Genomic DNA, 26,994 nt, shown 5'->3' on the forward strand with positions numbered 1-26,994 from the left:
AACCAACGAAGGCTCACCCAAGCATGATCCGAGATTTCAATGGGACCCAGAAGAGCCTCCCGAACCAAAGGGAGCAGATCCCGAGAGAGAAGAATAAGATCAATGCGAGAAAGTGTCCCATGCGCTCGGGACAGATGGGAATAATCCCGCTCCACCGGATGAAGGACTCTCCAAACGTCCAATAAGTTCAAAGAAGAAGACAACATTAAAGCCCCAGTACAGGTCTTTAGCGACTCCCGTCCCACAGAGGACGAACGATCCATCCGCGGGTCAGGGACCTCATTAAAGTCTCCTCCGAGAATCAGAGGAATATCTCCAAACTTCAACAAAAGGTTACGCAACTGCTGAAAAAAGCGGGCAGAAGGATTGTTAGGAGCATAAAGATTACAAAACAATAAGGGCTTATGGTTAAGAGAAACCGAGGCAATAAGGTACCGGCCCCCAGGATCCCGAAGCACCTTGTGAGTTTGCAGATGAAGGCCCTTGCGAAAAAGGATCACCACTCCTCCTTTACCCCCCAGAGCCGGCGCCTCCAAGTGTGTACCCACCCACCAAGAACAGAGCTTAGCATGCTCCTCCGAGGACAACCGGGTCTCCTGCAGAAAAGCAATGGAGGCTTTCTTACGATTCAACGTTTGTAATATTTTATACCTCTTAACCGGTGAGTGGATCCCCCCCACATTCCAAGAAATCAGATTATGTTCCAGAAAAGATTAACAAAAGAGCCAAATGCAGAGACGTAATATCCCACAATAGAATGCCAGAGGAATGTCCCAGCCTCCACCCCTCCAGCCGCTCACTCATACAGTCCCACCCACCCACCTGCCTGATCCAACCTAGACCCCATACTCCACACCCCCCCCCCCCCCCCCCCCCCACCCTCCCCCCAACCCCCAACACCCCATACCAAACCATGTACCACACCGCAATAGGTGCCACTTCCTGAAAGCTAGGTACGCCCACTGCAGGCCACCCACAAAAAACCCCCTCAGCCCCAGAAGCCCCCCAGAGCTGGCAACCCAAGAACAACAAGCAAAGGAAAGGAAAAGAAGAAACAGAGCCAGGGAGGAAAACCCCCCAACAAAGAAGCCCACTACCTCCGCCCCAGCCACCCAGCCAACTAACGGAACCAAGAGCAACTCCCCCACTAACAAACAAAGTAGAAACACACCAAATACACAGCCAACCCCTGCCCTTACCCAGACCCACGCAAGCAGCCTCACAGAAACAAATCCCACCACAACCCGCTCCAGAGCCACTCCAACACTCGCAACCACTCTCTCCAACTCAAATCAAACCTCCAACCCCCCGCCTCTAACCCCTCCACTGAAACCAGACCCAAACTGCAGGTAACCCAACAATAGAAAGTCAACATAAAGTGCGGAGCGCACTCAGGTGAAGTCCCAACTGTAAAAGAGGAAAGTCCACCCGGGAGACAACTCCCCGCGCTCAAGCCTGGAACCCCAGAAGCAAGCGGAGAAGAAAAAGGGGGCAGAAGATCACGGTGCCACCTCAGGGAACCTCTCATCCACAAACTGCCGAGCCGCTTCCGGTGTGTCAAAATGATGCGGTCTGCCCGCGTGGAGCACCCTCAGCCGTGCAGGATATTGAAGAGAGAAAGGAATACTGCGCCTGACGAGACTGGAACAGAGAGGAGAAAACTTGCGCCGAGCCTGAGATACCTCCGCCGAGTAATCCTGGAAGCAGAGGACCGGTTTATTGTTGTACAGCAGCTTCTTCCCCTGGCGCAGTGCTCTAAGGACCGCAATCTTATAACGGTAATTGAGCAGGCGGCAGATAACCACCCGTGGCCGATCCGCATCATCTCTCCGGGACCCCAGCCGATGCGCCCGTTCAATGTAGAGGGGGCCCAATTGCTGTGGGAGGGCCAGGGACTCCGACAACCACTTCTCTAGGAAATCACCCAGATCAGACTCCGCCAGTGACTCCGGCAAGCCCACGAACCGCAAGTTGTTCCGGCGGGACCGGTTCTCCAGGTCCTCCACCTTGGCCCGAAGCGCTGCCAGTGATGTAGAGTGGGCCATCTGGTCTTGTGTGAGTCTCTGCATGGCATCCTCAGCAGAGCTGACCCTCTGCTGTGTGTCCCGGACCTCCGACGTCAGGGAAGCAAAACGTTGGTCCAGCGTATCTAACTTGTCCAAGATACGCTGCAGCTTGTCACCAAGGGTGCCCTCCAGTGCTGCCTGCACCTCGGCGGTGACCTCCGCGACCCAGAGGGAGCTAGGTGATTCTGGCGACGCAGGTGCCACGTGGGCCGCCATCTTAGAATCCGGCTGCTTCCTGCGCTCGCGTTCTGGCTTCTGTTGACGAGCGGCCATCCCTTGCAAGCCGCGAAAACGCTCCCTGCACGCCCGACAGAGCTCCCCTGCACGCTGCCACCCGGGGCCGAAGTAAAGTTGCCGATTAATAATTAATGCTGCAGCGGGCGTACCGGAGCCACGAGCCTGTCCTGCTCACAGCCCCATGCTTCCGCCGGAAGTGTGGTGTCCTCAAATTTTAATGCAGAGGAGACCTGTAGAATTAGCTCATGAAGCTTGTTCCGCTGAAAAATGTGCACTACAGACGCATCTTCACCAGCAGGCAGGCGCTCAAACCCATTGCTGGCGGAATCCGTCCTCCTAAGAGGATCCTGGAGATCTCCCCAAAGGTCCAGGTCCTCAACAACCATATCTTACTCCTCTTGACAAAAACTTTGTCCCAAGAGACACACGGCCATTTGGACGAGAGAGGAGTAGGGGGGGGGGGGGTCAAACCGAACTGGAGAAGACATTGAGGGCAAATCCCCCCGAGACACCTGGATTGGAAACAGAATCTCCAGCCGCCAACACATAAGCCTTGCAAAGTGCCAATATAAATTCAGGAGGAAAAACCCCCGGCGGCCCCAAGGGACTCCCTGCCACAGCAGGGGACCCAGCACCACCTTGCCCCTGTTTCTCCAATACCTGAAGTTACAGGATACCAAATTGGAGCTCCAGAGGCCTGCAGCATCTGAGAAGCCTGGGCTTTTCCTGCCGCTAAGGCCGAAGAGCCTACCGACAAGGTAAGGAAATCCCCAGCCGCTCTGGTGGTAAGGGAATCCTTTTTACCCTGACCTTCGTTGGCTGGGGAACCCCTTGCGTGGGCTTTGGGGGAAGCCCGGACTTCCTCACGATCCGAAGCCAACTTGCGAGGTACTTGTGGCGGGGTTCCCTGCCTGTCGGCACTCAATGCCGACAAGGATCCCCCACCGCCATGGCCTGTACAATGCTTGCACAGGCCAGCCATGAGTACCTCGTGTCTGGAGCACATTGAGCACTTTTTCCTTTTCAAAGTGCTCATTGTGCTGAAAACCACCACAGCTGTAAAGAAGTGCTGGTTAGATGAGAAAAATCAGCAATTTTAAGACCGGCACAGCCTCAGGATTTTTTTTTTCCAATCAGAACAGACTCCACTGCTCTCAAAGCTGGAGACCTGACCAGTATTGTTGGCCAGGCTGCCAGCTGAGGCACCTCTACAAAAATGTGGGGAGGTAGAGGAGGGGGAGAGGGACCCAGCATGAGACCCGCTAGGTTTGACACCCCCGAGGTCGGACAGATTCCCAAACAGAACCCATCCAAGCTCCGTCTGGCACAAAAGGGAACCCAGGAGTCTTAAAACAAATTCCAACAGCCCTAAGAGGGTGAGCCAAATTAGTCTTACCACTCTGCTGGAGACTAAGAGAGACTGGATGGGAAGGGGAAGCCTCATCTAATATACAAGTTTTGGTCTTAGTCTCCACCTGCTGGTCACAGTGAGATATAACCCATCTGTTAAGATTAACTATACCGGTCTATCAGGCGACACAGAACTGTTGGGAATTTTTTTTTATTTTAATCACTCTGCTGAGATAGGAAAATGGGATCCATGGTATATGATCTTAGTACAGATGCATTAATATACTCCTATAACCACACTTACTTGAATGAAAAGGACTTGAAGGATCAGAATCAAACACACTGCAGATATCTGTAGTGCTGGATGCAGCAGATGGTAGGGGTGGGGTTAATGGTGTCCGTGGAGAATTTGGTGCAGATGCTGCACTTTCCATTTCACTTTCTGGGATTCGGCTATAACTTATTTTTCGTGGCTCTTGTTGCAAGGGTGTAGGATGTCTCATAGTGCCTGGTCTTGTAATTGATGGACGAACACCAGGAGATTTAAGAGGATAGTTGTATTTTTTTGGCTGTAGAGACATAGCATAAATTAACAACAAAATAAAAATAAAAGCACATGCAGACATACACATAATAAAAAAAACTCATCTCAATGTACTTAAAAGTTTAGTTTTTGGTTATATAACCTACAACTATCACATAATTCTAGCTTTAACATATGCTAGGAAAAAAAATCCTTACACAGGAGTTTTATTTTGGGTTCAACATTTAAGGATAAATTCTCTCTGGTATTACTTACAAATCTTGGTAAAGACTTGACATTTCGTGGCTCTATTTCCAATGATTTCGTGAACAGATAATCTTCAAATTCTTTTTCCATAGTATTACCCATTGGATTCAGATTTTCAAAAAACCTCTGAAACAAGAGTAGACAGGAAATTATATTTTATTTATATACTAGTACCTAGATATTTACATACTATGTATAAATCACACAGCACAGTACAAGCTAGACTTTGACAATTTGGGGGGTGGGGATTTAGGAGGCATCCCAAAAGCTTAGGAGCCAGCAGCTGAGTCTTCTCATTCCACCCCCAATTGGTGTCTACACTGAAGTTGAGGATTTGGGAGGGAAAGGGGGGGGGGTCTCCTCTAAGATCTGCTGCAGCTCGTTTAGGACCTAATTTACTAAAGCTGCTTTCCCATTCTTGTTCAAAGGAAATTAAAAATCTTAGTAAAACAGGTAACCCTGCAGGCCACTGATAAAATACAACTTTATGTAAGGTACATAAGTCATTAGCAGGACAATTCTATTATCTAGACCACAGTTCTTCAACCGCCGGTCCGCAGGAAATTTTTGCTGGTCCGCACAGGGCCGTCAAGATTTACTTACTTCAACTTCCTGCCGGTCCGCGCAGGGCCGGGAAGATCAACATCTGAAGTCTGCGCTGGGCCAGAGAGATCTTGGGGAGCCTCCGACAGTGGCTTTCTCCCCTCTCTGTAGCTCTCCTTTACTTCCCAGCGCAGCGATTCGCGAAGGCAGCCCCGGGGCTTTTGCTGAGTCGCAGCTGCCTCTGATGATGCAACTTCCTTCCCCAGCGGCGCGACCCAACAAAGGACCCGAAGCTGCCTTCGTGAATCGCTGCGCTGGGAAGTAAGAAGAGCTGCTGGCAGGGGAGAAAGCCACTATCAGAAGCTGCTGGGCAAGGGAAAAAAAAGAGACAGCTGCTACTGGAGAAGGAGAAGGAGAGATGCTTCTGGGAGGGGAGGAGGGAAAGGAATCTGGGAAGCTGCTGGGCAAGATAAAAAAAGGGACAGCTGCTACTGGACAGGGAGAAGGAGAGATGCTTCTGGGAGGGGAGGAGGGAAAGGAATCTGGGAAGCTGCTGGGCAAGGAAAAAAAGGGACAGCTGCTACTGGAGAGGGAGAAGGAGAATTGCTTCTGGGAGGGGAGGAGGGAAAGGAATCTGGGAAGCTGCTGGGCAAGGAAAAAAAGGGACAGCTCCTACTGGAGAGGGAGAAGGACAGATGCTTCTGGGAGGGGAGGAAAGAAAGGAATCTGGGAAGCTGCTGGGCAAGGAAAAAAAGGGACACCTGCTACTGGAGAGGGAGAAGGAGTGATTCTGCTGGGAGGGGAGGAGAGAAATGAATCTGGGAAGCTGCTGGGCAAGGGAAAAAAAGGGACAGCTGCTACTGGACCTGGAGGGAAGAAGAAGGAGAGATGCTGCTGGGAGGGGAGGAGGGAAAGGAGTCTGGGAAGCTGCTGGGCAAGGGAAAAAAGGGACAGCTGCTACTGGAGAGGGAGAATGAGAGATGCTGCTGGGAGGGGAGGAAGGGAAGAGAGTTACTGCTGGACAGGAGGTGGAGGGAAGGGAAAATGAAAAAAGGAAGGAAACAGCTGGCAGAGAGATTAGAGGAGGGGAAGGGGAGACACAGGCATGATAAAGTAGAGAGATTGATGATAGGAAGGGGTCAGCAGAAAAATAAGCAGAGAAGGACAATAATGATAGATCTGGTGTAGGAGAGATAAAAATGAAGAGAGCAATGAAGCTGGAATGAATCATGTAAAAAGGAGAGAGGGGGCACAAGCTGGATGGAAAGGGGAGAGGGGCATAGAAAGAAGACAGATACCATATGGAAGGAGGAGAGGACAGACAGTGGATGGAAGGGGCAGATGCTGGATTGAAGAAACAGAGAGGGCAGACACTGGAAGGAAGAGAGTGAAAAGAAGATTGAAAGCAGAAACCAGAGACGACAAAAGGTAGAAAAAAATAATTTTATTTCTATTTTGTGATTAGAATATATCAGATTTGAAATATATATCCTGCTAGAGCTGGTGTTAGACATAACTGGGGACTGCAAAACCCAGGAAGTGCTTCTTTAGCTTTCAGCTGGCTTAGGGCGCTCTCTGACCAGGGGGCAGTTGCCCTAGTTGCACTCCCCTAAAACTATTCCTGTCATGTGTGACTGCAGTATTCGGTTAGCATGATATTTCTGTGTAGCATTCTGTAATAATTTGGCTTGTTCAGTTTTCTTGATAGTAGAGGGGATATATGTGAAGGGGAGGGGAGACAGGGGTTTTGTTGATCCTTGCTCTGAATTATTTGTATTTATAAAATGACAATTGTACAGAATATTGTTTCTTTTTATACTTTAATAAAATACATTCAATATAAAATCATAACTGAGGCTTGTGTGGATGGGATCAGATGATTTGTGGGGACCGAGCTCGCGTAGATGGGGCGGAAACGGGGTTTTAAAATTTTAGTCCTAGTAGTTTTGCCGGTCCACAAAATAATTCTTTTTTTTCTGCCGGTCCACGGGTGTAAAAAGGTTGAAGAACACTGATCTAGACGTTCACATTTTTGTGTTGCATGTATAAATGTTAGAATGGCATATGTGTGTGAATGTGCATACATACACATGTTGCAAACATTCTGCCTACGTGCTATTCTGCAAATACCCACTTAACTTACAAAGCACATATTTGCAAAAGGGTAGTACACAGTGGCTGAACATCGGCAGGGCTCTTGTTACGCAGGTATCTGCTGAATTTAGCACTTGCACTTATACATAGTGAAAAGATGATCAGAATAAAATCAGTCTTCTCCAAAATCTGTTAGGTCCCAGATACAAGCTTGTTTATCTTTAAAAGAGGATTGGGCAACTTCTATTGATAATGACAGGAGTCGCCATGCAACATATCACCAATAACTGGAAAAATTACAACAATCTTAGTTATACATTCTGATGGAATTCTTTGTGCCACATTTACAAAATGGAAAGAGTAATTGATTTACAGAATGGGAATTATAATAATTTTAATAAGTTCTGGGGGGCCATTGGCAAATTATTGTAATGACTAGACATGGGGGATGGTATAAAGTTTTATTTAAAGGTTAATCAATAAATAAGATTATAATATTTGTATGATATTTTTGATTGAAATATTTGAGAGAAGGGTGGGTGGGGAGGGAATAATTTATATATTTATGATGACATTAGTAAGAAATACAAGTGATGTGTAAAGTTTTAATGATATAATATTGTGTACTTGTTGTAAGATGAAAAAATGAATAAAGAATTGGAAAAAAAAATACAAAGATATCATCAAATTCTCAATATCAAATAATAACACCAAATCACACACATCCCTCCCAACACTATACAAGAAAAACCCCTCAAACCCCCTACCTTTATTTCAACCCTCCCCCTAAAACATACTATATCAATTTGTATCCAAGAAACTGACAGGCAATTTCAATTTTAAAGAATTAAATAGAAAACTAAATGGGCCCAGGTTTTTGCAAATTGTGTTGCTTGACCATGTTTAACAGCTATAAGTTTACTCATATAAAAGGATCCCAGAAAAGCTGATATAATAGGTGAATATCAGGCATCGAGGAAGTTCTCTGTCACCTCACAGTTTCTCTCTTGACCACTGCTATGCAGGGTAATAAAATCTTTACAGCATAATTTGGAACAGTCACTGGTGGCAGATTCAACAAAAAGAGAGATGGTTCTGAGGTTATTTGGATATTAAATTTAGAAGTAAATAATATAGCACATCTAAACATAGAAGAAGATGAAGATGACGGCAGAAAAGGGCTACGGCCCATCAAGTCTGCCCACTCTGCTTACCCACCCCCAGTCTATGCCCTAATGACCCAATTTCCTTATCTTGACCCTCGTAGGGATCCCACATGGGTATCCCATTTATTCTTAAAGTCTGGCACGTTGTCTGCCTCGATCACCTGCACTGGAAGCTTGTTCCAATGATCAACCACTCTCTCTGTGAAGAAATACTTTTTGGTGTCGCCATGAAATTTTCCGCCTCTGAGTTTGAGCGGGTGCCCTCTTGTGGCCGAGGGTCCCTTGAGAAAGAAAATATCATCTTCCACTTCGACACGTCCAGTGAGGTACTTAAATGTTTCGATCATGTCTCCCCTCTCCCTACGTTCCTCAAGAGTGTAGAGCTGCAATTTGTTCAGTCTCTCTTCATACGAGAGACCCTTGAGCCCCGAGATCATCCTGGTGGCCGTCCGTTGAACCGATTCAATTCTGCGCACATCTTTACTGTAATGTGGCCTCCAGAATTGCACACAGTACTCCAGATGAGGTCTCACCATGGCCCTGTACAACGGCATTATGACTTCAGGCTTTCGGCTGACGAAACTTCTATTGATACAACCCAATATCTGCCTTGCCTTAGATGAAGCCTTCTCCACTTGATTGGCAGTTTTCATGTCTGCACTGATGATTACTCCTAAATCTCGTTCTGCTGAAGTCTTAGTTAAAGTTTCTCCGTTCAAGAAGTACGTCCTGCATGGATTTCCGCTTCCGAGGTGCATAACCTTACATTTCTTAGCATTGAAGCCTAGCTGCCAGGTTGAGGACCAACTTTCCAATGTAAGCAGGTCCTGCACCATATAATTCTGTAAACTGCATTCACTTACTATATTACATAGTTTGGCGTCATTGGCGAATAGTGTTATTTTACCTTGAAGCCCTTGAGTCAGATCCCCTATGAATATGTTGAAAAGGAGTGGACCCAGGACCGAGCCCTGCGGCACTCCACTGGTCACCTCCGATGTTTTAGAGAGGGTACCATTAACCACCACCCTCTGAAGTCTGCCACTCAGCCAATCATTGACCCATGCAGTTAGTGTCTCTCCTAACCCCATCGATTCCATCTTGCTTAGCAGCCTGCGGTGTGGGACACTGTCAAAAGCTTTACTGAAGTCCAGGTACACGATGTCCAAAGACTCTCCCAAGTCCAACTTTCTTGTTACCCAGTCAAAGAAGCTGATGAGATTGGATTGGCAGGACCTACCCTTGGTGAATCCATGCTGACTGGGATCCCGAAGATTCCCTTCATTCAAGATCGTGTCCAATTTGCTTTTAATTAGTGTTTCCATGAGTTTGCACACTATTGATGTGAGACTCACCGGTCTATAATTCGCAGCCTCTGCCCTTCAACCCTTTTTATGCAGAGGAACGACATTAGCTAATTTCCAGTCCAGGGGAACTTTCCCCTTACTTAGGGAGAGATTGAATAGCTCAGCCAACGGTTTCGCCAGGACATCACTCAATTCTCTGAGCACTCTTGGGTGCAAATTGTCTGGTCCCATGGCTTTGTTCACCTTGAGTCTTGCCAGTTCACTGTAAACTTCACCTGGTGTGAACTCAAAATTCTGAAACGGGTCTTCTGTGCTTTGTATTGCCTTCAACTGCGGACCGTGTCCCGGTGCCTCACAGGTGAAGACTGAGCAGAAGTATTCATTCAGTAGTTCGGCTTTATCGGAATCTGCTTCCACGTAACTTCCGTCCGGTCTTCTAAGGCGTACTATCCCGCCTGTGTTCCTTTTTCTGTCACTAATATACCTGAAGAAGGATTTGTCCCCCTTTTTAATGTTTTTTGCCAGAATTTCTTCCACTCGAAGTTTTGCCTCCCTAACTGCCATTTTGACCGCTGTAGACCTACTTTTGCCTCTCTTTTCTCCGTGCGCTTGTAGGAGAGAAACGCTTTTTTCTTCTCCTTAATGAGGTGCGAGATCTCCGCGGTGAACCATTGGGGTTTATTGTTTCTTTGTCGTTTATTTACTGATTTTATGAAGCGGCTAGTTGCTTCATGTATGGTTGATTTCAGTGTTAACCACTTAGCTTCTACATCATCGGTCTCCGCTTGGTCCTGCAGCGTCTGATGGACGAAATCTCCCATGCGTGCGAAGTCTGTGCCCCGGAAATTGAGTACCTATCCCAAATAGCTTTAATAACCAGACAGGTCCACTAAATATGAAAATAGGAACTAGCATTCCCATATCCCCTCCAACAAGATATATCAAGTCCAATGCCAAATTTAGCAAGTCTGGTATAGCAATAACGTCTGCATAGCAATAACATTTTCCCTCCACCAAGCCTGCTGACACTCGGAGGGTACATCAGCCCATTCCAGAGGTGTAAAAGATATGCCCAGATCCATTTCCCATTGGTAGCAATGGAGTCCCACTTTGCACTAACAATAGATCATAAAGATTGGAAATCAATTTATGTCATCATGCCCACCACCCCCATATTAGCTCCTCAAATGAGGTCAGTTTATTAGTTAACCAGGTCTTCAATGGGGAATTATAAAGCAGATGATATAACTGTAAATATAAATAATATTACTGGTGGGGAATGCAACATCTCTCTTGTGGATCTTGTAAGGATCTCAGAACCCCATTATCATGTATAACAAACTGACTGAGTTGATGCCCCTATTTTCCCCAGAGAGAAAGGATTCTGGGATCCCAGGGTGATGGCCAGGCAGACAAAACAGGTATAGGTGAAAGAAAAGATAATTTCTAAGCACCTAGGTAAAGTATCCTAACCTTGCACCACAGCCAAATAGAATGATTCAAAAAAGGATTACAAAACCCCTGCCTGCTGGGCAAGCAATCTGAGTCCCAGAAAGCTATATGTTGAGATAGGTAGCCCAATATGGTGTCTTACATCCTAAACAACAAAAGTAGGGAAGGGATACCGCACATTAACTTCAACAACAATCAATTTATTGAAAACATATAAATGGTAAAAACAAATACATAGAAATGGCTAAAACATAAGGCAAGCTTTATGGAGAGTCTTTAATCCTTTTTATACTGGACCCCAACACAGTCCGTTTTTCGGCTTGAAAAGTCTTCCTCAGGGTTATATTGATAAAATCCAATAGATGGCGCCAATCTATATATATATATATATATATAAAATCAGAGGTATGTATGTGTGTATGTATGTGTGTATGTGCCGCGATCACGCAAAAACAGCTTGACCGATTTGAACGAAACTTGGTATGCAGATCCCTCACTACCTGGGATGATATGTTCTGGGGGTCTCGCGGCCCACCTGCACACGTGGGCGGAGCTACAAACATAAAATCAGATTTCACCCATTCATGTCAATGGAAAAAATGTAAAAAGCTGCCATTCTCACAGTAATTCAAAAACGGCTTGACCGATTTGAACGAAACTTGGTATGCAGATCCCTCACTACCTGGGGTGATATGTTCTGGGGGTCTCGCGGCCCACCTGCACACGTGGGCAGAGCTACAAACAGAAAATCAGATTTCACCCATTCATGTCAATGGAAAAATGTAAAAAGCTGCCATTCTCACAGTAATTCCAACTACCTGGGGTGATATGTTCTGGGGGTCTCGCGGCCCACCTGCACACATTGGCGGAGCTACAAACAGAACATCTGATTTCACCCATTCATGTCAATGGAAAAAAATGTAAAAAGCTGCCATTCTCACAGTATTTAAAAAACTGCTTGACCGATTTGAACGAAACTTGGTATGCAGATCCCTCACTACCTGGGGTGATATGTTCTGGGGGTCTGGCGGCCCACCTGCACACATGGGCGGAGCTACAAACAGAAAATCAGATTTCACCCATTCATGTCAATGGAAAAAATGTAAAAAGCTGCCATTCTCACAGTAATTCAAAAACGGCTTGACCAATTTGAACGAAACTTGGTATGCAGATCCCTCACTACCTGGTGTGATAAGTTCTGGGGGTCTCGCGGCCCACTTGCACACGTGGGCGGAGCTACAAACAGAAAATCAGATTTCACTCATTCATGTCAATGGAAAAAATGTAAAAAGCTGCCATTCTCACAGTAATTCCAACTACCTTGGGGTGATATGTTCTGGGGGTCTCGCGGCCCACCTGCACACGTGGGCGGAGCTACAAACAGAACATCTGATTTCACCCATTCATGTCAATGGAAAAAATGTAAAAAGCTGCCATTCTCACAGTATTTAAAAAACTGCTTGACCGATTTGAAAGAAACTTGGTATGCAGATCCCTCACTACCTGGGGTGATATGTTCTGGGGGTCTCTCGGCCCACCTGCACATGTGGGCGGAGCTACAAACAGAAAATCAGATTTCACCCATTCATGTCAATGGAAAAAATGTAAACAGCTGCTATTCTCACAGTAAATCAAAAACGGCTTGACCGATTTGAACGAAACTTGGTATGCAGATCCCTCACTACCTGGGGTGATATGTTCTGAGGGTCTCGCGGCCCACCTGCACACGTGGGCGGAGCTACAAACATAAAATCAGATTTCACCCATTCATGTCAATGGAAAAAATGTAAAAAGCTGCCATTCTCACAGTAATTCCAACTACCTGGGGTGATATGTTCTGGGGGTCTCGCGGCCCACCTGCACATGTGGGCGGAGCTACAAACAGAAAATCTTATTTCATCCATTCATGTCAATGGAAAGGATGTAAAAAGCTGCCATTCTCACAGTAATTCCAACTATAAAACACTTTATATGACACTATAACCACTAGGGACATCTTTTCTATTCTACCACGGACACCATACATATAGAGTTTGTATGTTCTAACTGTGTTTGTAACTGTTTCCTTCATGCACCCCAGTTCATAATGTTATTACATTACATGAGTACTCACATATGCTGAACTAGGCACACAGGTTCCATTCTGAACCGGGAAAAAACTGCATGGAGTTTCTTTTCAACCTGAGTTTCCACATATTGAGTTGTTTAAATCAATACTGAAACTTTTGGATGCCACTTATTCCAACAGATCTTCCCTTTCAGTTTAAGAGATTGCTAATTCCAGTGAGACTTGCATTCATTCACCACTATAAAGTATCTTTATTTGAATCCATTTACAGTGTTATTGCTATAATTAAATACCCGTGCAACGCCGGGTCATCAGCTAGTATGCTTATAAAAATCCAAAAGCAATACCAGTAGATTCCCCCCACTTTCCTCTTGTTTTGTATTGTCTGTCATGTATTGTCCAGTCATTATATAGTATGATAAATGTTCCCCTTTTTTATTATACAATGCTTAGAATTTATGATTAGCATTTTATCAAAATTTTAATAAACTTGAAACTTATAAAAAACACTCTCAGTCCATGAATAAGAGCTTGCAAAACAATGTGTGGCCCAGGCCAAAAGAACATGGCTCGCAGATTAGGGGGTTGAAGAGTCCATCCCTATCAATTTTATGCAAAATTAAGGGGTTTTGAGGCAGAAAAAAAGACTGATAGAATCCAAGATGGCTACAGCCAGGAAAATCATGCCAAATACGGCCCAAGGAGACAAACAAAAATAGAAAAATGCTGAAATAGGGATTTTGGAAGTGGGAGACCTGAACCCTACCTGCAGAAGCTACTAAAAATGTCATCAGACTTTCCTCGATTCTCCCGTAGGAAATAATGTAACTGTACTCACAGTCTCTGAAGTGCCATGCCTGTGAGTTTTTTTCACTGCAGCTGAAGTGAAGTCAAATACTCTCCAAACAGACCAATCTTCAGGATCTTTGGGCTGTAGGGTATTCTTTCCATGCTTGTGAGCTCTGCGGAAGGAATCCATTCCAACTTTTCAATTCCTCCTCCTCCATCAAAGAGTTCTGCTGCCCCCTTCAGTTTTTCCTTCTACACGCAAGCTGGAAGGAATCTTTCTGATCTGCTCTTTATATTTCTTTTTTTGGTGTGTTTTTCAAGATTTTTAGCAGCCTTTGGTATTCAGAGCTTCCTAGATTGGAGGAGAAGACTGAGATATTCAGCTGACAGGCCAATCCTTCTGTGGTATCTATTAGCCAGCCAGCCTGCAGAAACCTTGGTGGAGCTCTGGGATCGGCTCTAGAAGCTTTGCTTGCCTACTGGGTTGCAAGGGCTTGAGCACAGGCTGTTAGGCATCCGTAGGAGGCTCTTCAGGGTGCCAGCTGCGTTTCACTCCCCCCTTTTGCATGCACAGGTCCATGGGGTTAAAGATCCATCGGACTTCAGTCCAACTGGCAGCCCAAAGAGTGCACCTTGAAACAGCCTCTGTGGCTAAACATGATCATGTCATCAGTAACATTCTCTCCTCAACATTAATGCAGAGAAGTTACCTTATGAGTTACATTGTTATATTATATGAGCTGTATAGCCACAAAGAAGCAAACACAATGTTTTGAGCCCAAAGATTTCAACATTTTGAGGACAATTCCATTGAGTCAGTGATTTTTTTCTCCCAGATCCAGCTACTTTTAGAACGGAGGAAAGCTGCAGCATATCCATAGCACAGGTAACAGTGAGTAAGACTGTTAAAACCTATGAGAGAACTTGGAGGGGGGGGGGGTCTGAAAAAAAATGGTTTTGAAAATTTCTGCTTCGAGTGGGGTCTCGATCGAGGCTTCTCCTCCACCTCTCGAGCAGGTTGAATAGCCGGAGACCTGGACCTGGAAGGACGAGGCAAGGAGTCACTGGAGGACAAAGGCCGAGACCTAACAGATTTTGCTCGTTGTGCCTTGACAGTATGCTCAGACTGGCTCGCAGAAAGCAGGGTCGAGGCAGGGGCAAGCTTGGCAAAAACAGAGGTGAGTTGCCTGGTCAATATGGTTTGCAGCATGTCCTCAAAGACAGGCACCGAGACCAATGACTCTGGTCTAGAAGGTGCAGCAGTACGCTCCACAGAGGGCGACCTCGAGGATGAGTATTCCCTATTTTAGGAGCCACGCTTCGGAGGAGGTCTCATAGAGGCTGGCATGACTGCACTCATTGCCTGGACTGCCTGAGACTCAACTGGAGGCTTCTTAGCTAGCGTACCTGCGGAGGGAAGAGCAGACTTGCCTGAGGACGAGACCTTAAGAGGCACAGCAGATGAGGCCTTCATGGATGAGGGCGACTTGCTCAAGGTCGAGGTCTTGGCTGACGAGGCCTTTTCTGCAGACGGCTCCATGGAACCAAAGAGCTGCTGGATCTGGACACAATGTCTCTGGAGAGCTTTTTTGAAGGGTAGCACAGCGCGGACAGGACTCAGGACATGTTCGGGTCCCAAGTACTTAATACATCAACGATGCGGGTTGGTGAGAGAAATCGCCCGGTTATACTTGCTACACCTTTTGAAACCCGTAAGAGGCCGGGACATAGAAAAAAAAATTATGGTAGCAGCCAAACAAGGGTCGGCGGCAGGGCCTGAGCCCAAGCCCCGCCGAACGAGAACCGATGAAAAAAATAAACACAGCGACTACCAAAATAAACAATTAAAAAGAAAAGAAAAGCTGCGGTGCGAAAAGGCAGAACTCGAAGATGGGCAGAGCTGAGAAACAGGTACTTCTTGGCTCTGCGGAAAAACGAGAACTGAGGTACCTCACAGGAGACGCACAACCTACGTTCTTTTTGAAAGTTCTTCAAGCAAGACTACTTGCGAGGCTATCCACTACGGGGCTCCGTGGATGACGTCACCCACATTTGAGAATATGCTGCCCGCTTGGCCTGGGATAATACAGTTTATTACAAAAATCAACATGGGCCATGTTTTGGCAGAAGGCTTGCCTTAGGGTATCTGAGAAATAATAGATCAACTATCCAATGCACATCAAAAAATCATGTGCTAGTCAGGTTTATATTTGAGTATATATGGTATATACATACTGTGACAGGGAAAAGGCAAAAGTCCTTAAATACACCAAGGTTTCAGCCTTTAAACCATGAAACCTGCCCTTTCACTAAGAGGGAACCCAAGAGCAGCAGCAAATCAGGTCAGGAAGAGGCCCTAGGAAATAGGAACATTCCTAGCTCCAAAACTTATTTGTCCTTGAATAATAAAAGAACAATGAATAAACATAATCAAGCACCCCTTTCTTGAACAAGCAGGAAGGAGGGGGAAGGGTTGAAACAGCAGCGAAAACTAAACTGCAACCAAGGGCTAAGAAACAGGCAGGCAGAGCTAGCACAGCTCAGGAGCACCTGAGCTTCTGTTTAAACAGGCAGAGAAGCTAAGAGCAGGGAGGAGGTACCTCATTCATGGGAAACCTAGAGCAGAGGACACGTAGAAGTACACTGTCAAGGCTGCTCTGCAAAGGAATCCTAAAGCTAAATGGATTGCTAACATCACATTGAAGAAAAAAAAAAAAACCCTAGAGACATTAATCAAGTTGGAGACTAGCTAGAACTATGTAGATCAGGAAATGTTATCTAATTATTCTAAGAATGAGGAGTCTCTAAGAGCCGAGGATATGGAAATATATGATAATGTCTCTGAGGGTTTTAGCTCTGAAGCTGATATGTTGTGGGAATCAAAGCAGGGCTCATAGGAGCCATTATAGCCAAAATCAAGTAGTGGTTATAAAGATATTCCCCAGTGAGTGTGAAAGGCAAAGGAATGGATGTTTGTGTGGTAAGGCTGTGCAGTGCTTAAGAAGGTTTAAACCTTTATTCAAGGAACTCATTTTGAGAGGGACTGTTTCATCTGTAAGGGTGGTTAGAGGTCCCTTCTCACTGAACTTCTTAGTGCAGTAGGGGGGATTTCAATATAGTGCTATATCCAGCTGGCAGTTGAGGTGTATGCACAGAGTTTGAGTAAATAGAATTGGTATGGAAGAGTGACTGAAAAGAATTCTAGTATGTAAAAGTGTGAATGGAACTCCAGATGATAACAGGCAGAGATAAATTAGGCCCAATATGAGCAAAAGGAAAGCCTCATAGCCTTGCTCTTACCTCTTTCGGAGAGAGAATCCCAAGCCCAAAAGCCTGGGCATTGTTACAAAATACCTGGGAGCCACAGACCCAGGAAGAAATGATACAAAGAGTTTTGCTGAAGATTTTCAGTTGTGGAAGCTACTTGAAAGCTGGACATTTTGCATGTTTGCTACCAAAGAAAACAGACTGTTGAAGCACTAATTTTTCCTAAGCGTTTGGAGCCCTGGACAGTGTTTGGAGCCCAAGGGAAGGGCTAATGTGAACAGAGTATAGCTACCCTCAGGTAAGGGAAAGGATGAAAACAAAAAACGAAATCTCACCCAGTTGTTTATTTTTAGTTTCACGTTTTAAGGCCACTCCAGGGAACTACTCAGCCAAGAGCTAGGCAGGGGTCTTGGCTAGTTTCAATGCTCCTCAGCCATGACCCTGCCACAATCAATAATAATAAAAAGCTAGAGGCGCATGCGCTCTTAAAAATTTGTGAGCGCTGGCGCCCTGAGGTGTGCTTCTGTGGCAACATTCTAAACCTCAGGGCGCATGCGGTGGCTGAAGGCGTGCGACTGTGCTCTCCAAACCTGGCTCCAGCGGCCCTCCACAAACCTCCCGGCTCCAGCGGCGTAGGCAGCATTATAAACACGCTGCTTCACCCTTCTACTGCCAATTTCCTCTGCCGTCGTCTCTGATGACATCATCGGAGACAGACGCGGCAGAGGAAATCGGCAGTAGAAGGCCGAAGAGCAGAGTGTTTAAAGTGCTGCCTATGCGGCTGGAGCCTCGAGGTTTGTCGACGGTGGGAGGGTCAGGAGCAAGCCAGATCGAGCAGGACAAGGCAGTAAAAGAAGGGGGAGGGGCCGAACGGAGCAGGGAAGAGAAGGTAAGAGAAGGGAAAGGGGAATGGGGGAAAATGCTGCTACTGTTTCTGCACAGGAAAGGGGGGGAGATAGGAGGGAAATGCTGTTGCTGCTGCATAGAGAAGTGGGATAGAAATGCTGCTGCACAGAGAAATGGGGAAAAATGACAGACAGACAGACAGCGGGAGGGAGGGAGACAGAAAGAAAGAAAGACAGGGGCAGGGAGAGGGCCAGAAAGACAGACAGAGAAAGGGGGCCAGAGAGAGAGTCAGCGGGAGAGGAAAAGGGGGCTGCTTTGGGGGGAGGGGTGTGCTTGAGGCAAACAGCTTTGCTCTGGGGGGAAGACAGAAGGGGCCATGGAGAGACAGGGAGAGGGAAAGGGGGCTGCTTTGGGGGGAGGGGTGTGCTGGGGGGGAGACAGAAGGGGCCATGGAGAGATAGGGAAAGGGGGCTGCTTTGGGGGGAGGTGTGCTGGGGACAGACAGCTTTGCTCGGGGGGGAGGGGGAGACAGAACGATACAGACAGCGGCCAAGGAGAGAGAGATAAAGAAACACAGACAGACAGACGCATCTATTCTAGCACCCGTTAATGTAACCGGCTTAAAGACTAGTACATATATATTTACACACCTAAAAAAAAAAAAAAGCAGCACATCTTGGAATCTTTGGAATGCTAGTTTTATTTTCTGCAATATTACAAATTCTGTAAGAGAGCCACAATGAAAATTACCCACGTGTAAATTAAGGAACACAATATCACAACAGATTCCTTCCAACCAAGCCTTATGTGGCAGATAATCTAAACTCACTCTGATATCTGGTTCTACTCGCAAACAATAGGGTTGGTTCTGGTACTGCTGAATCTCTCCTGTAATTTCAGCCACCTTTCTTCTCTTGCTGAAGTTTACAAGTTCTTTTCCATGTCTTTTCAGAAAATCAGGGTTTCCTTCTTCTGTTTTCAAGATATTAGTCAAATAAATCCCTAATGTGAAAAAATATATATATGATCAAATTGCATGCATTAGCATTTTTAGATTTTGAAAGTTTGTTTTCTATCAGTCTTCTTCGGGAAACACAACTAAGATATCCACAATGAACATGCATGACACTGAGCTGCAGGCAATGGAGGCAACAGGTGCAAATACAACCCATGTATATTCATTGAGGATATTCTGAATACCAAAGCGTCTGTAGGTCCACCAGGAAACATGGTAACCACTGGTCTAATTATAACAAACATCAACACAATAAGATAAGTGACCTGAGTAAGAACATATCTTATCAGACAAGAAAATGATAGCATTAGGACAAACTATGACATTGGAAACTTAAAAGTTGATAAAAAGAGATTAGGTTCTAACCTTGCTAATATCTTTTTTAGTATATAGGTGTGTCATTCTGGACAGAAGGCTCTGCTGCCCCTTTCAGTTTGTCCCAAAGCACGTGATAGCCCCTTCTAAAAGAGGGGTAATGGGAAACTCCCTGAAAAAACAAGTCTTTTCTGCTCTGAAATTGTAACCAACATGCTAAACAATGATCAAAAACAGTGAAACAATCATGACAAACGGAAACATTAATGGAGCTCAAATAGTACCCCAAAGAGTCCTGGCAATAAGCTATTCTTCACACTCCTATCTATGGTCTGACTGGCATCCAACTGACAGGTTTGGATAGGAATAATCTGAGACAGGAGGCAGGCGCAGGAAATAAATGACAGGGTGGGGGTCCAGAATGGCACACCTATCTACTAGAAAAGATACTAGCAAGGTAAGAACCTAATTTCTTTTTCTAGTGCAATAGGTGTGTCATTCTGGATGGATGGGACGCACAAAAGCAGCCACAGAAATCTGGAGTGGGACCACTGCACCAGCTCGTAACACTGAGGACATAAAGGCAGAGTCCTCCCTCGTCGCTGCATCCACTCTGTAAAACTTGGAAACTGTATGTAGTGTGGACCAAGTCGCTGTCCTGCAAATCTCCTCATGGGAGACCACCTGAGCTTTTGTTCATGAAGAAGCCACAATTCTATTGGAATGCACCTTTACAGAAACTGGAGATTATTTTCCATATGCAATATATGCTGATGAACTGGCCCTATGGATCCATCTGGAGATCATGGCCTTGAAAGTCAGTGTATCGCATCTAGCCTGATTAGTAAGCATAAAAAGATGGTCAGATAGCCTGAACTCATTGGTGACCTCAAGATATTGGAGAAGCACTCTTCTCACATCCAACTTTTTCAGAACCCAGTCCTTCTTAGAACCTGTGGACTTGAATTCCAGCAATCTGACTTTTTGATTGACAAGGGCAGCCGAAACAACCTTAGGCAAAAAGAACAGAACTGTGCACAAACTTCATCCTCTGTGAACTTGATGAAAGGCTCTCAGTAAGAAAGAGCCTGAAGCTCAGAGACTCTTCTCACTGAGGTAATAGCCACAAGAAAAAATATTTTGAGTGTTAGATCCATCAAGGACACTTCCTTCAGTGAGTTGTAAGGGGCCTGACTGAGGCTTTGCAAAATCACATTAAAGTTCCATGAAGGAAATGGATATTTTACTGGTGGCCTGAGCTGCAGTGCCCCCTTTAGAAATCTGGCAATGTTTGGATAAGATGCCAATGAGGCTTTACACTCTCAAGCCCTGAAACAAGAAAGTCCCACTACTTGAACTCTGAGAGACGCCACTGTTAAGTCCCTTGTCAAGGCCAGCCTGGAGGAAGGCTAAGACAACAGAAATTAGAGCAGAGAATGAAAGATTAGGTTTCTTACCTCTGTTAATCTTCCTTCTTGTAGATCTTTTCTGGAGGCTGAATGACTGGGATCTTGCATCTCTGTTAGCTTCAGCTGCAGGGCAATTAAAAGATGATCCCTCCCCTTTGGGCTACCTGCCCGGGAGCTTTCTGTCATGCCCAGTTAGTAGAAAAGCCACGGAGACTTATGACAACAGGAAACAGAAGAAAAGAAGGATAGGGAGTGGGAACTCCCGCTACCAGTCAATTCTGCTCAATATCATATTATACTAAAAACTACGGCCCAAAATGGCCAACTGGAACCAAACAGATTAGGTAAACATTATAAACTGCAAAACCCAGGAAAAGCCTGGAACTTGGACACAGCCTGAAGATCCACCCCCAGGGAACCCCCACCAACCTTAAACCTTTCAAAGGGGAATACACATGAAATTCTTAGTGAGGCTTGTCAAAGACAGAAATCCAGCTTACCAGTTACTGAAGAGGCGACTTGCGAATCGGACAAAACAGATGGGCGGGCGTTCAGCCTCCAGAGGAGATTTACAAGAAAAAAAGATTAGCAGAGGTAAGAAACCTAATCTTTCATTCTTGTACAATCTCTCTGGAGGCTGAACGGCTGGGACGTATCAAAGCAGTCCCAAAACTCAGGGGGGGCCCGATGAGCCTGCCGCAAGAACAAAAGCGCCAAAGGCCATATCAAGCCTGTAAAACCTGGAAAAGGTAAGAAGGGAAGCCCATGTGGCCGCCCAACAAATCTCTTCAGGCGAGACTGCATGAGATTCAGCCCACGAGGAAGCCCTGCCTCTGGTAGAGTGAGCTTTCACCCCAAGGGGAGGCTTCTTTCCCACCGCCACATAGGCCACGGAAATAGCAGCAAGTATCCAATGCGAAATAGTAGTCTTGGAAGCAGGCTGACCCCAACGCGTGGGACCCACCAGGACAAACAGATGATCCCACAGATGGAAGTCGTTAGTGACCTCGAGGTATCTCAAAAGAAGACACCGTACATCCAGAGACCGCAAAACACAATTCTGAGACTTGGAACCCGAAGGAACCAAGGCTGGCAACCGAACTTCCCGGATGTGGAAAGAGAAAACCACTTTGGAAGAAAAGAAGTCACAGTCCTCAAAAACACCAGAGGGCTTACTGCAGTTTCACGCTTACAGAGCACCTTCCAGAAGCAGACAAACTTAAAATGTCTGTGATCTCCCGCCAAAGGATCACTCGCACAAAGTTGATCCACAGCACATGGGCAAATCTGCGGAAAAAAATAAAAATAAAAAAGAACTAGGAATTGAAACAAATCACGAGCAGAATTAGCTGAAATGAAACCAAGCAGTGAAGCTGCAGGAACAAACTGGGCATGTCAGGAAGTTCCCGGATAGGTAGCCCAAAGGGGAGGGATCATCTTTTAATTGCCCTGCAGTTGAAGCTAACAGAGATGCAAGATCCCAGCCGTTCAGCCTCCAGAGAGATTGTACAAGAAAGGCTCCAACCTCTCTTTAATGTACTAGTGCTGGAAAGTTTCTCATGCCTTAGCATAAGCAGAGACCGTTGTAGGCTTTTTGGTTCTGAGCACAGTAGCAATGACTACCTCTATCCTTTGTGTGCTAATGCCACATGCTCAAAAGCCATGCCGTAAGAGCAAATCAATCCAGATCTTCTATGACCACTGGTCTCTGAGAAAGAAGGTCCAGTTGAACTTGCAGTCTGAGACTTGTGCCCGTCTGAAGACGCACTAGATCTGCAGGGCCAATCTGGAGACATGAGAATGATTTTTCCCTGATGGCTTGCAATCCTGTAAAGTATCTGGTCTTTCAAGGGCCAAAGAGGAAATATGTACAAGAGCTTGTTCTTTGGCCATGGCTGGACCAGATTATCGTCTGTGCTTCCGGGCTCGGATCTTTGGCTGAAGAAAAACGTGGAGAAGGAAAACTATCTTCTTGTTTCTTGCTGTTACCATCATATCAAATGTTGGGTGACCCTAGCACCGAACAATGTATTGGAAAACTGCTGTAGACAGTGTCCATTTCCCTGGATCCAGAGTCTGCCTGCTGAGGAAATCGGCCTAGATAATCCCATTACATGCGCCGCTGAAAGAGCCTGACAATGAGACTCTGCTCACCTGAATTGTAACCGTAAGCAGACCTCCGTATTCAGATGCGTACTCTTGGTGCCTCCCTGGTGACTGATGACGAGTGAGGTGTTTAATTAGCAGATGACACTAAACTGTTCAAAGTTGTTGAAACGCATGCGGATTGTGAAAAATTGCAGGCGGTCCTTAGAAATTGGAAGACTGGGCGTCCAAATGGCAGATGAAATTTAAAATGGAGAAATGCGAAGTGATGTACATTGGAAAGAATAACCTGAATCAGTTACCGGATGCTAGGGTCCACCTTGGAGATTAGCACCCAATAAAAGGATCTGGGTATCATCGTAGACAATACGATGAAACCTTTTGCCCAATGTGCAGCGGTGGCCAAAAAAGCAAATACGATGCTAGGAATTATTTAAAAAGGGATGGTTAAAAAGAATGTTATAATGCCCCTGTATCGCTCCATGGTGCAACCTCATCTGGAGTATTGCGTTCAATTCTGGTCTCCTTATCTCAAGAAAGATATTGTGGCGCTAGAAAAGGTTCAAAGAAGAGCGACCAATATGGTAAAGGGGATGGAACTCCTCTCATATGAGAAAAGACTAAAACGGTTAGGGATCTTCAGCTTGGAAAAGAGAAAGCTGAGGAGAGATATGATTGAAGTCTACAAAATCCCGAGTGGTGTAGAAAGGGTACAAGTGGATCGATTTTTCACTCCGTCAAAAATTACAAAGACCAGGGGATACTCGAAGTTACAGGGAAATACTTTTAAAACCAATTGGAGGAAATTTTTTTTCACTCAGAGAATAGTTAAGCTCTGGCATGCATTGCCAGAGGATGTGGTAAGAGCGGATAGCGTAGCTGGTTTTAAGAAAGGTTTGGACAAAATCCCGGAGGAAAAGTCCATAATCTGTTATTGAGAAAGACACGGGGGAAGCCACTGCTTGCCCTGTATCGGCAGCATGGAATATTGGTACACCTTCAGTTTTGGCCAGTTACTGGTAACCTGGATTGGCCACTGCGGGAACAGACTACTTGGACCACTGGTCTGACCCAGTGAGGCTATTCTTATGTTCTTATGAATGGCCCTTGATAATGACTGTAGATGGAGCCACCAGCTCATACTGGCCCTGGCTTCCAGAGTTCAAGCGGAGATACCTGCAGGTGATATGATTGAGAACACCTCAATAACAACACACTCTGGAGAGGACGCATATGAGCTTTTGACCATGGGACATTTATCATGGCTACCCTGGAGCCTAGCACTTGGAGGTAGGTCCAAGTGGATGGAGCTGGTTTGGCCAACAAGTTTGTTATTTGTATGCAGAGCTTCTGTCTGGAAGGTAGATACAACCTTCTGCTGTGTTGAAGAAGACTCCCAGGTATTCTGGGAATCTGAATGGAACAGTTGGCTCTTTCAGAAATTCACTATCCAACCTAGGTGCTGCAGGATCTGGACTACGTAGACCACTGCTTGTTCTCTTTCCAGGAACAACGGAGTTCTAATCAGCGAGTCGACCAGGTATAGATGATCTGCAAGCCCATTTTGCGTAGATGGGCAGCTACCACCACCATCACATTGGTAAAGGTACGAGGAGCTGTTGCCAGTCCAAAGGAAAGAGCCAAGAACTGGTAAGGGTTTTCCAGGACAAGAAATCTCAGGGACCTTGTGTTTTCTGTAAAGATGGGAATATGCAGATAAGTGCATGACTCTGATGATGTCAGAAAGAATCAGCTACATAGTCCACTCCTGCTAACAGAAGCTGAGGCAAAAGCTCATCATCGGTGAGTTCAAGCTCCCGCAACCTGGCAAGACAGGTACATGTGACAAAGGAAGCTGCTGCAGCTGCCTTGATTCTTGAGGTTTGCACTTTGAATCATCTTTTAAGAATCAAATCCACTCTGTGATCCTGCATATCCTTTAATAGCATGCCTCTCTCACTTGGCAGGGACATGCGTTTGGTTACCTGTGCGAACAGTTGCTGACACTCCTGTGCCATCAGATACAGCACTTTAAGAGACTCTTCAAGGAGCATCCCAATACTCCATGACTAAAACATTGATGTCAGAATGTCAGGGAAACAAGGAAGACTGGGCTCTCAATTCGCTCATTATAGAGCAGAGACCTGATGAGAGTCCATGCTTAACTCCTGAAAAGAGTCCACAATAATCTCCAGCAGAGCTGAGGATACTGTGGGGGGCATCCCCTTGATCAAGGGCCACCACCGACCTGAGATCCTGCATCTTCCAACAGGAAGGGCTCACTTTGTGACAGTAGAGACATACCATTAGACCAGGGGTGTCCAATCTGTAGCCCTGTGAAGTATTTTGTGCGGCCCCGGTCGAGGGTAATGCAGTGTTTTCCTCTGCTGCCCCCAGGTGTTTACCGTCTTGCCGGCTCCCTCCTCTGTCTTGCTGCAGTGTATGCGCGGCCCCAGAAACATTTTTTCGGCCAATGCGGCCCAAGGAAGCCAAAAGGTTGGACACCCCTGCATTAGACCCTTCATCATCTGATCTCTCTCTTAAAGGCCCACCAGATCCTGGTCAGGCTCTAAGACAGAGCTTGATGCACCCTAGGAGTCAAAACCCCCTTTGCTCGCCTCCTGGTGCGCTGCCAGATGTCCTCTGGGGATCCTGTCCATCCAAATAAGCGCTCCACATTAGATTAACAAATTCTGGAGAAAATGCCATATTAGGCAGTGTGGAGTCTCCTTTGGATGACTCCAGTTTGTGTCTCTTGGGCTTGGCAGCTTCCACACTCCTGCTCTTGGAAGATCTACCATTCAAGGGCTCTGAAAATGATTTACTCTCCATCAATAGGCCCCCTGTCCCTTTTTCAGCTCTAGAGAGCAAAGGGGAGACTAAGCCGACTGCTCCTGCCCCCTTCACATGCTGCACAGCATGTTGCTCTTTGGGCATCCATCCAGCTCAAGCCTGGCATTAATTAGGGGAAAAGGAGCCTGAGGACTCCATCCCTGCCAGTTTTGAGGCAAAACTGATCTGAAAATTCAGGAGAATTTTGAAACAAACAAACAAAACCAAAAAAAAAAAAAAAATTAAATAAAATTTAAATTTAAAATTAAAAAAAAAAAAAAAAAAAAAAAAAAAAAAAAAATATTGGGAAATCCAAGATGGCCACAAAGGCAGCATTTTGGTGCCATGAAACAGCTCCAAAATGCAACAAAAAATTTTTATATGGTGATTTTAGGATTTTAAAGGTGGGGAAACATAAGACAAGGGTAAGAAACCTAAAAAAACCCCAAACAAACAAACAGGTTTTAAAGACAACCCTCTCTACCCCCAATTTTCCTCATAAGCTGTAACAGCCTTACTCACCGTTATCGTTTATTAAAACTTGATATAAAGCACAGTTACTTACCGTAACAGGTGTTATCCAGGGACAGCAGGCATATATTCTCACATGTGGGTGATGTCATCTACGGAGCCCCGGCGCGGACAGCTTTTCAAGCAAACTTGATAGAAGTTTCAAGTTTGCACACTGCACCACGCATGTGCGTGCCTTCTCGCCCACTAGAGGGCGCATCCCACCTCGTGGTCCTCAGTTCCATAACTAGCAAGGAAGCCATCCCCGGGGAGGCGGGCGGGTTGTGAGAATATATGCCTGCTGTCCCTGGATAACACCTGTTACGGTAAGTAACTGTGCTTTATCCCAGGACAAGCAGGCATGATATTCTCACATGTGGGTGACCTCCAAGCTAACCAAAAAGGGGCAGGTGGGAGGATGGCAATTTAGGAAAACAGATTTTGCAAAACTGACTGGCCAAACCGGCCGTCACTCCTGGATAAAGTGTCCAGGCAGTAATGAGAGGTGAATGTATGAACCGAAGACCAAGTGGCAGCCTTACATATGTCCTCCATCGGAGTGGATCGGAGGAAAGCTATCGAAGCTGCCATCGCTCGGACCTTGTGCCCCGTGACTCGACCCGGGGGAGGAAGGCCAGCCTGAGCGTAGCAAAAGGAAATGCAAGCGGCCAACCAGTTAGACAGAGTGCGCTTGGAAACTGGATGCCCTAATCGATTGGGATCGAAGGACAAAAACAATTGAGGAACCTTCCGATGAGGCCTGGTGCGTTGAAGATAAAATGCCAACGCCCTCTTACAGTCAAGCGTGTGAAGCGCCGTCTCGCCAGGATGG

At 46.0% G+C, this 26,994-nt stretch overlaps 1 protein-coding gene across 2 annotated transcripts in view; it reads right to left on the minus strand.

The window, feature by feature from the left end:
* Positions 1 to 26,994, minus strand: part of SOS1 (SOS Ras/Rac guanine nucleotide exchange factor 1) — a 311,664-nt gene that overhangs the window by 42,450 nt on the left and 242,220 nt on the right. For both annotated transcript variants that reach the window (XM_033937170.1, XM_033937172.1), the window contains 3 exons: positions 18,805 to 18,977; positions 4,453 to 4,569; positions 3,958 to 4,222 (listed from right to left, as the gene is read on the minus strand). In XM_033937170.1, coding sequence (XP_033793061.1) covers positions 3,958 to 4,222; positions 4,453 to 4,569; positions 18,805 to 18,977 — 555 coding nt within the window. The remainder of the gene's footprint in view (positions 1 to 3,957; positions 4,223 to 4,452; positions 4,570 to 18,804; positions 18,978 to 26,994) is intronic.

This window comes from Geotrypetes seraphini, chromosome 3, assembly GCF_902459505.1.
Source record: "Geotrypetes seraphini chromosome 3, aGeoSer1.1, whole genome shotgun sequence".
In the NCBI taxonomy this organism is placed as follows: domain Eukaryota; kingdom Metazoa; phylum Chordata; class Amphibia; order Gymnophiona; family Dermophiidae; genus Geotrypetes; species Geotrypetes seraphini.